This window comes from Halichoeres trimaculatus, unplaced genomic scaffold, assembly GCF_033239565.1.
Source record: "Halichoeres trimaculatus isolate MK-OKI-2021-1 unplaced genomic scaffold, fHalTri1.1 fHalTri1_scaffold_1, whole genome shotgun sequence".
NCBI classification, from domain to species: Eukaryota; Metazoa; Chordata; class Actinopteri; order Labriformes; family Labridae; genus Halichoeres; species Halichoeres trimaculatus.
In genome coordinates this window covers 20,237,705-20,253,427 of record NW_027437179.1, presented here as the reverse complement: position 1 = coordinate 20,253,427, position 15,723 = coordinate 20,237,705, and the positions used below count along the sequence as shown (strand labels likewise).

The 15,723-nt window shown below is 41.5% G+C and overlaps 1 protein-coding gene across 4 annotated transcripts in view; it reads left to right on the top strand.

The window, feature by feature from the left end:
* plxna1b (plexin A1b) overlaps nt 1-15,723 on the top strand; it is a 219,433-nt gene that overhangs the window by 158,896 nt on the left and 44,814 nt on the right. For all 4 annotated transcript variants that reach the window (XM_074679135.1, XM_074679116.1, XM_074679125.1 and 1 more), the window contains exons 11-13: nt 7,195-7,291; nt 9,428-9,618; nt 15,127-15,278. In XM_074679135.1, coding sequence (XP_074535236.1) covers nt 7,195-7,291; nt 9,428-9,618; nt 15,127-15,278 — 440 coding nt within the window. The remainder of the gene's footprint in view (nt 1-7,194; nt 7,292-9,427; nt 9,619-15,126; nt 15,279-15,723) is intronic.

Below are 15,723 nucleotides of genomic sequence, written 5' to 3'. Positions count from 1 at the left end.
GTGGAGGGTAGGCTCAGCGGAGCATGGTACAGCGCGGTCTGGCATGGCCTGGCACAGCTTAATGAGATATAAACAGTAGACCTGCCACTGCAGTCAGCCACAGCACACACTGACACTGTTTTAATTGGCTTGCAGATGGTGTGTTTGTGTGCGTATGTGAGTGTTCAGTGTTCGGGTTGACTAAAGTGCATGGGAATTCACTGGGTTGTATTTTTGGGGCTGCAGATTGAAGCCGTTGGTTGTTTCAATAGTTTTCTTCCTCATCAGGCAGCACTGATCTGATTTAGACTCTTGAGCAATGCTTTGTTTCACATGAAGTTTCTGTGTCTCTTTTAGTTTGTGCTTAAAGAACAGAGGTAGTATTCCTCATGTAACTGAGTGATTTGTTTGTGGTAGCACTTTTCTAAATGTATGTCCTTACCCTGAATATTCATTATCAACTTACAGGTCTGTTTATTATAAGACCGATCACTGTACTATCAATCTTTTCATAGCACAGCTGAAAATAAGTCTCCTTGTCTGCCCTCACATTCCTCCATCACACTTCATCTCTCCTAGACATCTACGACTCCTTTTCTATCCCGTCTTCCTCATTCCTCTCCTCTTTATTTTCTTCCTCCTCTTCAACTCAGCCTCCTCTTCACTGGCTCTCCTCTTCTCCCCCTCTCTGACAGGTGGAGAGCACAGCTCCCACACTCCTCTCCTGGATAAATAAGAATTAATTGCTGCTCAGCTATCAGCATATGTCAGCTTCTCCACCCCGTTCTCTAGCTCCATTTCATCATCTTCTTCTCCTTACTATCTCTCTTGAGGGATCTCTCCAGTCTTTAACCTTTACTCTGAAATCTTTTAACCAGAAGGGTTTCTTCCACCCTTCAGCACCTTTAGTTTTTAAAGAAGTAATCCATTATTAATATTTTAATGAGTTTTTAGTAAAAAGGAAACATTTTCCCAATGCTAACTGTTTTAGTTTAAACAATTTCCTGAATTCAGTCAAAGTACAAGCAGTTACTCCAAAAAAGACAAAACAAACCCCACACTGAATCAGATTTCAGGGACTTCTGTGTGTGTTTTATTTGGCAGGGCTCCTTTTGATATAATATTTGAACTTGATAAAAAACTTAGTGAAATCTAAGGAGTGTATTTCCTGAAAATTGGTCACAAAGGATCTACTCCCTCCTACATTTCTTCAAGGATTGATTAACATTGATAAGCTGAGTGTAAAGATGAAAATGTCACAAGAAGTTATTAAAACACCACCACCACATCCCGATCTAAGAGTGCACTTTTTTGCAATAAGCTGCTTACATTCAAACCATGACAGCTAGTTAATAGTTGTTAAGAACAATGCCCAAATTCTCTTGGCATTTCATGAGTTTACACTTTGTGAAATAAGACAAAGCATATAGAAATAAAATCAATGCGTTCAACAAAAAGACATTAAATAGAACTACAGTTTGCAACTTTAAAATATGATATACTGCTAGCAACTGGCCTCTAGCTTTACTTGCCATCAAATGACCCCATTCAAAACTCTTCAAACAAACTTAAGTAATTTGTCATGTTTTAGCTTCTCGTATCTTTAAATCTGAAACACAATACTGACTCAAACACAGTGTCCAAGGCAACAATGCTGAAGATAATTTTACAGGACAAGCAGCTGGCCATCTAACATTAACTAATTTTTGAGGGAAATCAACTCTTTATGTACCAAATGCTGCTAAATGACCTGAAGAAAGTAGCATAAACACAAAACTTTACAGCGTTTAAGTAGCTGTTAGTGGACAGGGGCAAATGCTCATATGATTAATTGTTCTTTCTCATCTCAACTAGATACAGTCTTTTCATATGCCCATGTTTTCTGCATTTGTGTTGTGTGACAGAGTGTGTGGATGTGTATTTGTGAGGTAACAAAGACGTGCAAAGGAAGACGGAGTGTGTTGGAGTTAGCAAAGGAAGAATAGGCGCCATAAGAAAGGCATGAGTGTACGGGGGCAAAAAGGGTGAGCAGACTGAAAAATGTGACCATTTCTGCAAACGACCGAAAATCATCCTTTTGTCCGGGGAGAGGTCTAGAAAGCTTACACTAGCTTAATGCGTAGGCTGGAAAATAAGAAACGCCGGCTATGGCAGCATTATTTTTCCCTCCAGCCAGCACTTTTTTCCCCCAGTCCCTTCTTGCTCTCTTTTCCCCTTTTCCTTCAATGAAAAAGTGTGTGTGTATGCTTGTGTGTGTGTGTATGCTTGTGTGTGTGTGTGCGCTTGTGTGTGTGTGTCTGTGTGTGCAAGAGATAAGCTGGGTAACTGGGTCCAGCAATGCCCTCCAATCCTGTTAGCATTAGCGATTAGCACTGGCTAACAGCCCTTATTATGAGCGGCGGCTGATTTGGTGCCGTCTGACCTCACACATACAGTACATACACACAGACACACTCACTAAGCTATAGGAAGGATTACTACTTGATCCTTGATTAGGAGGCTGTATCTGTTTGGAGGTTGTGTGTGTGTGTGTGTGCTTCCAGGGTACTGTTGTGTCTGCATATATCTATGTACACTGTTTGCTGTGCCTAATCTAGACTGGCAGTCAAAGTTGGGTGTACGTCCTCTGCTTTGCTTTGGCATCAACTTAATGTGTCGCTGTCAAAAATGTTCCACAGAATCATTTTTACTCTGGACTAACGTAGATTGATAGCGACGACTCTTTGACGATAACTGTCGTCTTCACCTTGAGAGGCAGAGTAAAGATCAGCCCATCCTCTCTCAGGTACAGGCCTGCCCAGGGCTAGTTTGATATTTTTAGCGGTCCAGCTTGCACGCACCTTCAAAATGACTAATTATCAGGCTGTGACCCTCACAGAAGGTACCCGTTGTTACTTGAAACGTGCCTTCCTTCATCTCTCTGTCTCCATCGATCTACCTCCGCATCCCCTTCTCCAGTTTGCAGGGACAGAGGTCCAGCTGGTGCTGCAGTGTTTTAATTGACACGCCTCATCCTGTAGGACAAAGTCTGTCCCCAATTTGAATGTTTTTAGTCCTCTCCTCTCCTCCACATATTTTCCATCCTTTCTTCACTTTTCTCTAGTTTAAGTGGCGTCTGTCAACACTGCTACCGATACCTATTGTTATCTTCTTCTCTTTGATCTTTCAGTATTTGTGTGAAGTAATTTCTGAAAAAGTTTCAAGGAAACCCTCTTTTTGTCTTTCCACTCACCTTAAGTTTTACAGAAATCTCTTGTTTAAAGGCTTCAGACGTGTATTCTTACTATCACCTAACTCTATCAGATATATAGACTATATTATAGTATATTAAACATTGTTTTACTCTTCTACCCTTCACAAATGCAAATCCTGACCTTTTGAGAGTATCCTGCTTGATGTTTGCATTTTCATCCAAGAATCTGCTGTGCAGTGAATAAACCGTGTACGCGGCGCATGTGTGTATTCCCTGAGCTGCGTATGGTGCAACAATGCTGGTTCAGTATGAAAGTTTAATAAGGCTTTGGTTCAATGAGGAGAGATGAGCTTCGGATCACAACCTAACCTTTCTAGAGCTTCCCTCCACCCCCTACTGCCCATTAAACACACATACACGCACACACACACTTCTTCCTTACTAAATATTCATGTTTGTTTGTGGTTGAAAATACATGTCCAAGCAGATCCCAGATTCCCCTCCCTCAACATACACCCGCCCTGAGAGAACAGATGTGCAAACACAGACACATATGAGAAACATTGATGGAAAGGGGGCAAGAAGGCTGGACGTGTTATTGTTCCAGCTATCAGCACATACACACCTCTGTCATGTGTGTGTTGAGGTTTTTAGAGAGAGGACTTGTCAGTGTGTAAAGCAGGGTGAAGAGGTCCTCATACATCTATCATCTGTTTCACCATCAAAGGAACTGGCCTCCTCTCAGGTGGTTCAGAGGGGGATAAGGCTGTGATCTGATTGGTTGCTGTGTCAGAAGCGGGATGCGAGTGGAATAAAGCTTGACATGTCTTCACGCCTGAGCTGAAAGCAGCAAGGACACAGTAATCCTACAACAGTTATATAGAAAATTACAAACAGTATACAGTGTAACACAGCCTCAGCTTGTTTTCCTGTTGGGGAAGGATGTCCAGTATATTACTCGAGCTCAGCATTACATTTTTTAGTTTTGCCAGGTGAAACAATGATTTAATCTTCCTTTCCTTTCCCTCCTCTTGTATCGCATGCATGTACACTCATATGTTCACCCCATCTCCACTCGGTGTGGAGGTGTTCATTTTCCCAGGCAGACTGGGTGGTCTCTCCAAGGAGAGGGGAAGGAGGGAGGCAGAGACTGAAGAAGTTCATATGTTTGGACTTTAGTGGAGAGAAATAATAGCTGACATCCAAAATATGTGCTGTTTTGTATGTGTCTTATCTGCCTGTGTTTTTCATGTGCTCCTTTTATCACTTTTTATTTCCTGTACAGTGCCATGCAATCAGTCTTTGATGCGTTCACTGACATCCATTTCTTTGAAAGTGTCTCGTGTGCAGAATGCATATTTAGAGTAGAGTGTGCACATGTGTTCCTCTGGACATGTTTGCTTTATGCGATAAAGGAATCTGCTCCATATTTCCTTGTTTGACTGTGGGCGTCCCGGGGGATGAAAGTAGGGAGAGAAAGTCCGACTGAGATTGATGGGGGAGGAGGTTTGTGAGGAGGTGGAGGGAAGGAATAATGAGAGGTAGAGAGAGAGAGAGGAAAAGAGTGGGTGGAACGAAGGATTGCGAGAGAGGGTGAGGCAGAGGAATGTGTGAAAAGACCAAGGCAGACATGTCAGGGAACAAATTGAAAATGCCAATTTCACTTTAGCCCCCACCGGCTCAGGCGCTTACAGGCCGGGCCAGGCCTCTTATTCCATGTGTAAATGAATGGTGTCCACAGAATAACACACAATCACCTCTCTCCATCCATCTCGCCCTCGCTATTTCTGCTTCACCCTTGCTGTTGTATCATCCTCTTTCCACCTCTTCCCCTTGCCTCCGTTTTCATTCTTCTTATCACCAGTTTTTCTCTGTTTTTTGGCTCCCTGTGCTCCACTTGTCTCAGCTGACCCCACCTCAGTCCTTGGTCTATGAGCCATTGCCAACATTTTACAGTATTTTACCCATCACACTTCATCTGGCATTTTTTCATGTTTTCAGATTTTCATTTTCTTTCCATCCGCTACATTCCTCTTCCTTTTCAGTACAACCCTGCAAAATTTAATCAAGCTTTACTGTTGCATGGTTTGTCCTCATGAGGCAGATTCTCAGAAGACATTATCACACTAGTTGTCATTGCATTTATTCTGTTCTTCACCTATTCTTTGTAAGGGTACTTTAAGAGTATTTTAGGTTAAAATAATACTTTTTTCACATCCAGGTCTTCAGAAAACTTTCTTTACCAAAATCTTTGTAATGTTTTTTGGAGTATGCTTTGTTCCAAATATATTTCAGCAAACTTTGCAGCTAATTGAACCTTTTTTGATTTCTCCAAACAATATGAAACCCAGAGTTATTTAGCTGGTAAATGTGTGTTTAAAAAAGGCAACAAATAGGAACATCTGAGTTGCTGTCATTAGACACTTTTGCTCAAAGAATGACTTCAAATTTGATTTGTGGCAGCAAAATGTATCAGTTAAACTTCTCTCATTCAACCAAGCTAGCAAATGTGGTCTAGTACTTGTGTAGTGAGGCTGTCCAAAGCTGTGAAAGTGAATTTGAGTACCAAAAAACTCTCTAGAAGTTTCCTTGATGATCAACCTATAAGTTTTCTCCCAGGCGAGTTGATTCAGGAGAAAAAGTTTTTCTCTAAAATCATCCAGAATGAGTGCTTAAAGCAAAGTAGTCAAGCAAGTACTTCTTAGAAACACATTAATGTCTTTATTATTTAGATATCAGCCTCAAGGGTGGTTGGGTGTAAATCATCAAAATCATAAAAAGTGAAGAACGGATTAATCAGCCATTCACTCATTGTGACATTGTAGTGTCCCCTTCATTCTCTTATCTTCTCTCAGCACATTTCTCAGTCCTTTCCCCCTGAAATACATTCAAATTCACCACTATTACAGATGACAAGATAAATCTCACAGTATCACATAGTGGTGGGCATTATCACAACAGTGAAGTTGTAGATAGATTCAATCTGTGAGGGCCTGGTAGCCTCAGGCTCTGGGCTTTCACTCCTGATTTTATCACCACTTCACTAGAGGAGAATAGTCCTGCAATCTGTCACCCCGAGGCCACTGGAGATAGTGACCACAGCAGTGTTAGTGACAGTGACCGTGGACCCTTTGACTGACAGTGGCATCGGGTTAACATGGACTATCTCAAGTCTCACCAGCCATCACATCAGAGCAGAAAGCTCCAAGCAGAGCACAGGCCGTCCTGAATCCCTGCGTAGCTTCTTTTCTAATGTTCCTGTAAAGACCATTAATGAATGGAGCATTTATTGTGTGAAATGTGTCTAAGTGTGAGGGTTTTGATGAAAGAGATGATTGTGTATTTACCTCAGCTGCTTGTGAAAGTCAGAGGCAGGGATTGAGGAGGCGGTGTAACTTCTAAGACTGCATTTTATTTGCCCGTGATAATCATTGTAGATAATTTATTTGTTGGGTGATTGGGAGGAGTCTCATAGGAAGTCTTTGTCAGTTATTCCCACAGTTTAACACACCGCCATCACACCCCTGCTTTTGAAGCCTGTTGTCTCGTTTAAAGCAGTTCCATAAAACTGATTACGCCGACGACGAGTCAATTACATTTCAACTCTTATTAGTTCAGGATGCAAAAATGAAATTAGATGAGAATATTATTGTTGGAGATATAAACCGCTTTTCATTCATCACTGGAATGAAATGAGGCACACAGTGAACGGGATTCCAATCTCTTAATCAACTCCGTGCTCTGCCAGGCGGCGGCTGCGACGGATGTGCTGCATGTTAAAATCACAATATAGCCTGTCTTTCATCATTCATTTTTATGGCCCTTCGACTGTGTGAGCGCCGCAGGCTATGACATTACCACCAGCTACGAGCTGAACTCAATGTGCTCTTTTAGATTTCTTTCCCCTTTACAAATTTAATATTTTATTAAAAGGCAGTAAACGTCTTATTATGATGTTGTTATGACTGTTCTAGTCTTGATTCCATTAAAGCTAATCCTGATTTTGTTGTTTGGTGTTGCAGTATACCTACGAAGGCAACGACATCAGTGACCTGCCGGTGGACTTATCTGTGGTTTGGAATGGAAACTTTGTCATTGACAATCCTTACAACATTAAAGGTGAGTTATGAGATGCCATATTTTATCCACCTCTACAGGTTTTTTAAACAGTGTTATTCAGACTAAAAGTGCCAGTTTTTTCAAACTACTCAGTTAATCTTTTAAATAAGACATGATTTCTTAGGTTAGGCAGCTATAACAACTTCTCTCTTTATTCAAGCTGGATGCATCTGAAAAAAAGGAGGCTATTACACAAAGTAGTTGTGAAACTTAAATAAACTTTCGACCTCTGAAGAATAGATCATTTACTTCCTTACAAAGTAAACTAACATTGTGATCTATGTTCTTGTTCACTGAGGAGCTTAAGCTCTTTGTGACTTTTGTGAAAGAAACCTTTAATTTCTCAGGATCTATCAACAAACTTTGATTAGCGGTCATCAGATTTTTAACTTTTATATAGATTGCAGAGGATGTGTTGCTGATTAATTTTTTCTGCATATGTTAAGTACTTCAAATTATCCAAATGTTCCAAACATGCAGAAAAAAATGAGTAAGCCTGTAAGTGGTTAAACATGTTTCAGATTGAGCATTTTTTTCTCAGAATGAAGCACTAAATTTGAATCTGTTGGTATTTACTCTGAGTGAAAAGGTTAATCCAATGAAACATTTTATTTGATCATTTACACTTTACTCTTTTTGGTTCCCTTTGGTTACAAACAGTGACCCTGTGTTTTTGTGATTGTTGAATATGAACTGTTTGTTATGGCACTTGTATCCGTTTAACTGGAAATCAATCCACCAAAGATGGAGATTTGATAAATTTGATCTAAATCGCAGCTTGTACAGCCCCACAGTGCAGCACATCACACCTCTAATTCACTATTCCTTTCCTGCTGTTCTGGTGCTCCAGATGGTCACATTCAGAATAAACGTTGTTGTAATATGTATTCTGTTTACACACCTTATCATATATGTTCACTGATATATAACCACGCCTTCTTCTCCAAACAAAGAACCATGTGGCCTATAATTTAACACAAACATATTATCAATGCACCTCAGTGGGAGAAGAGAATGAGATCATGTCTGTTGGATATAATTACTGGTTGGACAGTCTTTGCATAGCTATCTCCATAATTATTGTGGCCTGAGCAGCCCAGCAGGAGTCTGTAACATTATTCCTCAGCTGTGAGGTAAGGTAACATCATCTCCAGTCACTGCTGCATTCAGTACCGCCTGTTGACAGCTTGCAGAAGGACTTCTGTGCTGCAGAGGACGCAACATTGTCTGGTTTTGTTTGTTACTCTTTGATTGTTCAAGAAACAGCGAGCAGCTGGGGTTCTCTTGTTATGTTTAAAGTAAGAGCGTGTTATATCTAAAAGTCTGTGAAGCCGTAATCAGTTTCATTTTGTCAGTCATGTAAGGTAACACCGGAGTCACTGTCTTTCTTTCATTGAACAGTGCCGCTCCCAGTGATGCACCAAAGAGGGTTTGAGGTCTCAAATTTCACATGTATCAATATGTTGTATTGACATATCTGTAATGTATACTAGACTCAAGTGTATAGACATATGAACCCTGCTTCGTCTCTCAATGACAGGGCGTTAATATTCATAGCTAAAATGCTTTGACAGTCAGTGGTTTTTCAAAGGACAGAGTGTTTCTAAAAAGCTTCCTCTCAAACATTGGCAGAGTACAATATGAGCAACATGCATCAGTGTCACTTATTGTGTATTAACCAAGCCTAAATCTCCTAAAGAGCGACCTGCAGCTCAAAGATCCCTCTTTCTCTCTGTCTGTCTCTCTCTAAATCGTGATAACCATCTGCTGGAGTATGAGAGATGCTCACTTGTCTTAACACTGATATGTTAATGTAATTAGTGAGGAGTCGTTTAGTGGCCTGTAATTGGCACAGGCTTGCTCTAATGCTGCTCCATGACCAATGGGATTTGGGGATGATATAGCTGAAAGAAAAAAAAAATTCACTGTACAATTCTGGCTTTTGCAAATTGGGCCTGAACTCAACTTGTTTGATTGGTGTTTAACAACTTTAAAATTTTTAGATCCTGAAAGGGTTGTTTGATTTGAGATTCTTCTTTAAACTTCAACCCATACATGATTCTGAGGCAACTGTTGTTTTTTTGTCCTCATTTCCCCCCATAATGGTTTTCTTTTCCCTTCTTCTTTTCTCACCAGCTCACCTGTATAAATGCTACGCGCTAAGGGAAAGCTGTGGAATGTGTCTGAAGGCAAACCCCAGGTTTGAGTGCGGCTGGTGCGTACAGGAGAAGAAGTGCTCCCTGAGGCAGGAGTGCACCCCTCCAGAGACCACATGGATGCACGCCACCACAGGAAACAGCCGCTGTGCACACCCAAAGATCACCAAGGTGAGTCTTCTTTGTAAAGACACAAGGTTTGTTTTTCTTTAACTTAACACTGATAGTAAATGTATTAACACCCCAAGGTCTGCAATGACAAACAGCAGCTCTTTAAAACATACTCTCATATAGAAACCGAATTCAAAGTTGAAGAAAAACTCTGCTTAAGCCGCTTTTGGTGTGCCTTGCCCAGAAACTCAGCCTTGCACACAAAAGATAAGTCAGGTGTTAGAAAGGGAGTGGATACAAGAAACAGTTTGCCTTTGCAACACAACTATGATCACCTTTTGTTTGGCAAACTTTTGACAAAACTCAGAGGATAATCAAAGTAAGCATATCTGTAAAAGTTTGTCTTCCATAAGAAGAGACCAGAACTTCTACCTTTGCTGTGTCATTGTCTGAGCTCGACGAGTGGAAGGGAGGAAGCAGGGAAGAGAGACAACTTAGGAGCAATCACCATGACTGCAACCACAACACAGATGGGCAGGCCAGGAGGAGGCGGTTCACACACACCAAGACTCGACACACTGACGTGATTAGAGATGATGGCAACACATGCACACACACACACATACACATATACACACACACACACACACACACACACACACACACACACACACACACACACACACACACACACACGCAAACACCTGAGGAGGTGGAGAGAATGGCTGTCTAGAGTGCGTGAGTGCAGAAGGGAAACAAAAAAAAAAACAGTGAATTTTTGAGGTGTGCTAATTGTGTCCCACCATGAGCACAGAGAGTGTGTGTGCTCATTTGTGAGTGTGACAGGCTGGGTGAGCTTAGCATCCTGGCGAACCCATCTGCTGCCACTGGTAGCCATGGCAGTGGTCCTGGTCATACTGCGACCTGGGTCAGCTTCCCCACAGCTCACCACTGGGAGTGACACACACGCACACACGCACACGCGCACATACGCACACACACACTCACGCACTCACTCATTGCTTCGAGAGACGTATCCTGAGCTCACAAATCATTGCCTTCTCTCCTTCTGCTTTCTTTTCTTCTTTGCTTTCCCTCAATCACTTCTTCTTTCAACATTTTTTTCTTTCAAATTTAATTCCTTCTGAGATAAACTGAAGCGTTTTCGCAGTCGAAACGAGGGCCACTTCTCTCCATTTAAATGAGTGTGAAATATATGTATAGTTTATAAAGCATGCCTGTTTCATCAATGCAGACTTTTATGGCTGGAGCCCTCAGTACATTTCCTGTGTGACACGGGTTCGCCTCTCTGAATACGTAATGGAGATATTGGATAATTGGGGCACTGGCACATAGATAAATCCGTTAGCTAATTCTTTCCCTCTCTTCTTGCTCGCTTCAGTTATCTCTTTGAAACAAGCGTACAGAAGCAATTGGGTTGTGTGTGTGTATGTGTATATGGATGAAGGAAACGAAGAGGGGAGAGTGTGTATGAAGGGGTGGGGTGGGAATGTGTGTGTGTGTGTAAGCATGTGCAATTGCAGTGTGTGATAAATCCTGGCCTCAGGGCATGATGTTTGTGACAGTCAAAAAAAAACAAAAAAACAGACGTACAGGAGCTTCAAAGCAGCAGAAGGAGGAACCTACAGCAGGTTTGCAGAGCTTGGAAGGAATAAAGAGGAATAAAAGAAAAGACAGAGATGACGGAGGAAGCCTTGTCTCGGAGCCACTCTGCCAGCCTCACCTCTCCTCTCCACCTTTGACATTTAACAGTGTGACATTTAACGCCAAAAGAACATCCGCAGGCGACAAAGAAAAGCTTATTCCCCTCTCCTGCCATTTCATCCCTCAGTTCTCCCAAAAAGCATCACATGCATGCTACAAATTAAATATTACTGCACTTTGTTACATCCATTCGGTCAAATCCCCTTTTTCTAGTTTAACATTTTTGATTTCTTTATATATTATTCACAGTTAATTTTTGCAGCATGCTAGTTGCTGTGTGGTGTGGACATCACTCAGGGGATTAACCACTTATTTTATTTGGACAGGAGAACCTGAGCTCAACTGGGACTAAAATGCCACTGGAGAGTGGGAGAAAGTGTCAGCCCCCACATAACATACAGACGTGTAATAAACACAGTTATCCAGAGCTTTCAGAGTAGCAAGCATTGAATCCATTTTGTGTCATTTCTGAGCGTGCTATTGCCCATTTGACGTTGTTCAATAGTGTGCAGTTGGGTACTGTTCCGGTAATGGCTCTGGCACCCAAGTACTGTTCTCCAAACACAGCAATTTGTGTTATAAGCTCTAAATGATTAGTTTTAGACGTTGTAGGAATTTGGTTGTTAGGCAGTAAAAGTGCTGCTTTTATGGTGCTGTATTTATTTTCTGCTCTGACACTGTGCACTAAGATTAATTACTTCTCCTTTCACAGCATGCAGACACACATTTCCACTACAAACTTCCACACATACATTTTCAGGTTGTCTGTGTACAAAATATAACAGCTTGAAATCAGAAATAAAATCAACAACTTTGTGCAGTATAGCTCTAGTGATTGCCTCAAATCACAGTCCTGGCAACTACAAGAGTGACAAACAGAGGAAATACACACACGAGAACACACATACGTACTGCGGTGCTGTCCCTCAGCGTAGTGCAGCAGTGTCCTAGCACTGGCCTTGAATGCTTTCTGGCCCTCCATCATCCATCATCTTCTGCCTGCCTTCTCCTAGGGGACAGGAAGAGCATTGCATCTAGCCCTGAGAAACCAATTAAAACAACACAGACCAGACCAGTGTGTGTCTGTGTGTCAGTGTGTGTTTGTGTGTCAGTGTGTGTTTGTGTATGTTTGAGGGGTTGTGCATTTTAAGTGTTCACCAAATAAGACATGCTTCTGTGTAACTATATCTGTGATTCCCTGTTTACAATAGATTTTTGTATTTGTGTCTTAAAAGTATCTGATTTCTGCTTGGATCAGACTCAGGATGTGTATCATTATTTCACCCATGCATGTGCAAGGGCAATAAATTCATTTTCATGTAATTGCTGCAGTATTGGTCTCTGCCAAACTCCACTCTGCCACTATATTACTAATTGAGCCAATCAATCATCCTAGGTCCTATCTATTCTTGTTTTGTGTGTATCTTTGTCCTTCTTTCCTGTTTCCTCTATTGCTAAATACTGAGAAGAGCCTGTATCGTCCAGGTCACTGTGAGTTTAAGAAGAGCCTCACTGTTTCATCCTCCAAACAATTTTGTTATTATAGAAAAACTATTCTTCATCAACACTTGTGTATGTAAATCAAACAGGTTGTTACAGTTGATAGGATAAGACTTTGATGTCTTAATTGCGCCAAAGGAGTGTTTTTTATAATCATAACAACTAAACATACTCGTAGAGTTCAACAGCGACTTCAGTCAATTTTTTTCTTTTCTTTTTTTAAATTTCACATCTTCACTTATGTCACCTCTCAATGATAGATACATGTGAACATATTTTTGCAAACACACATAACACCTCTTTTATTTCTGACGTCATCACCTCCATCACTTTTTTTTGTGCTTTTTTTTGAAAGGCTTTCACATAACAGATAAACTTTAGAATCCTTTCGCCATGTTCATGTTATCTCTTAGTGTGTCCTCTGCCCCCCTCCCCCCCAATCGTCAGCCTCTCCTATAACTAGCAGATGCTATCTGTTCATTGCTGCTCAGCCCGCCACAATAGGCCTCACACAAAGCCCTAGACACAACGGAACAAGTCAGAGACGAGAAGGAAAAAGGGGGTTTGAATGAGTGTTGAGCGCTGTGACTGTGGGAGAGGAGAATAGAGTGAGTGTTAAGGCTGGTGGCTTTTATCAAAAAGAGCTTTTTGTTTGTGTTGTTCACTTGTGGATGCAACAACTTGTATGTGTGTGTGAGAGAGTGTTTGTGTTTTGATAAGCCAGAGCTTATGGAGAAAAAGAGATTTGATTACCATATCTGAAGATTCTGACTGGTCCACCACTGTGTGCCACTGACTCTTTTGTCTCCATCTGAAATAAACCCATTCAGGCGCATTGACAAAGAGACAGAGCGCGAATTAGAAAGACACAAGTCTGGAGAGAAAAAGTGAAAGGGCCAGAGAAGAGGGAGGGATGTCCATCAGAGCAGTAGCTTCTGTAAGATGAGAAACTCGCCTTAATTATATCACTGTGGCATTTCAGTTTTGGCCCACATGACAGTGGGCTTTGTTCCCACTCTGAGTGTTGTTAATGGTGTCCTAAACACTTGTGGCTCTTATTAGCCTGCCACCTCTCCCATAACGACGCCAGGCCAGGTGTCATTGCCAGGTACCAGGTGGAGAAATAGAGTCAAATAGAGCAGGTTAGGAGAGTGGATCTAATTTAGATGTTAGGTTGTAGTTTAAGGGGCTATTGGGTATTTTGTGAATATTGATACCCATTATTGATTGTTTTTTAGGGGTGAAAGACAAAATAAGGCAACCATAAGCTGTTGAACTTAATACAGAGACAGCAAACACATTAATGGTTAGCTTGGCTCTGCCCAAACAAAATTTGCAAGGATACTTTTCATTTTGTCAGGTATTACCACAAAAGCACCACCTGCCCCTACCCATGCGTCCTCACCTGTCTCCTTTTCTTTTTTTTGGTCAGTCACTCTACTGTTTGAACAGCACTAGCTCATTTTCATCAAATGTGTTTTCAGCTTTTGGACCTGCCCTGACCAAAAATTAGAGGTACATCTGCAGAGTTAAAATGTTTTTGTGGTATTTGGCACTTAGCCTCCTCACCTTAAACGCACATTTATAATCTGAGTCTCCAGGGCTTTATTCTTCTTTGAGACATATCTGACTGAGAGCAAGAATGAGAGCTTAATTGGTGATCATTCGTTTTATCCGTTCTTAAAAGGAAACCAGGTCAAAGATGGACGTTACCCACAGCCCTTCCTTGAATCACCCAATCACCAACGTCTTACCCCCCTTCGCCCTCATCCCACCCTGCTGTGACAAATGACCCCACCCTCCCCCCGCCAGGTCCTAATCCAATTAGCTTTAGCCCTAATTATGCTAGTAATGACTGATTACCAAAGGGACCATTGTCTGTGTCTGCAGGCTGGATGAATGGGACGGTGATTAGTGACTGGGCTAGCCTTGGGTAGCCATTAGCACCTTGCACACCTATCGCAGACCTCCAGGGGAAAGAGAGGGAGCAGAGGTCACTATGTGGAGTAATTGTGTTCAGTAGATTAATCGTCACAAGGTTAAATGAGAGATGTAACTGAGGGCTTGATGGGTGGGTCCAGGTTAAGTGTGTGAGTTGGCAGGTTGTGAATGTTTGACTGAGTTGAGGCGGAGTTAATGGATCCAGGGTCATTTTTCATCACACTTAATGAGGTTGTGAGTATCTGATCCATTCAGAATGGGAGGTGACTATAATGACTTAAGTAAACTGTCATCCACGCCGACACACAATATGTGTTCTATGATTTACTGCTCCTGATGAAAATCAATAGTCACATATGTTCTGGATATCATATGTCTTCTTTAATCTGTTTTTCCATCCAGTTATATCCTGAGACGGGACCCAGACAGGGAGGAACTATGCTGACCATCACAGGGGAGAACCTGGGTCTGCAGTTTAAAGACATCCAGACCGGGGTCCGTATTGGGAAGGTGGCCTGCAATCCACAGGAGGATCAGTACATCAGTGCTGAACAGTATGTCATCACTATCTCCATCCTTATCTTTTTCACTCCTTACCTTTCTAATCTTTCAGACTCTAAAACTCTTTTTTTCAGTCAGCTGAGTACTTAAACAACCCTCTTAGACCTCTGTTTCTCTTGACTCTTTACCAGTTAAGCCTTTCTCTTTCTCAATCAACACCAGTTCCATTATTTTCGGATAAGTTTGGTACAGTAATACATCTCAAACAAAGTTAAGGTCCCTCATGTGTCTATATTCATCGAAATAAGAAACTTCTTTGGGAGAAAGGTTGTAAAGATTTATTTCCTCTACAATCTCTTCCACATGAAAGATTGTTACGTCAGTGCTCCAGCTGATGTCATTTTTCAACATTCTGGGAAATTGTGAATCACGGTGGATTTATTGGTGCAGAAGACTTTAATTATTATTTAACAAATGTCTTTCTCTGAGAAAAACACA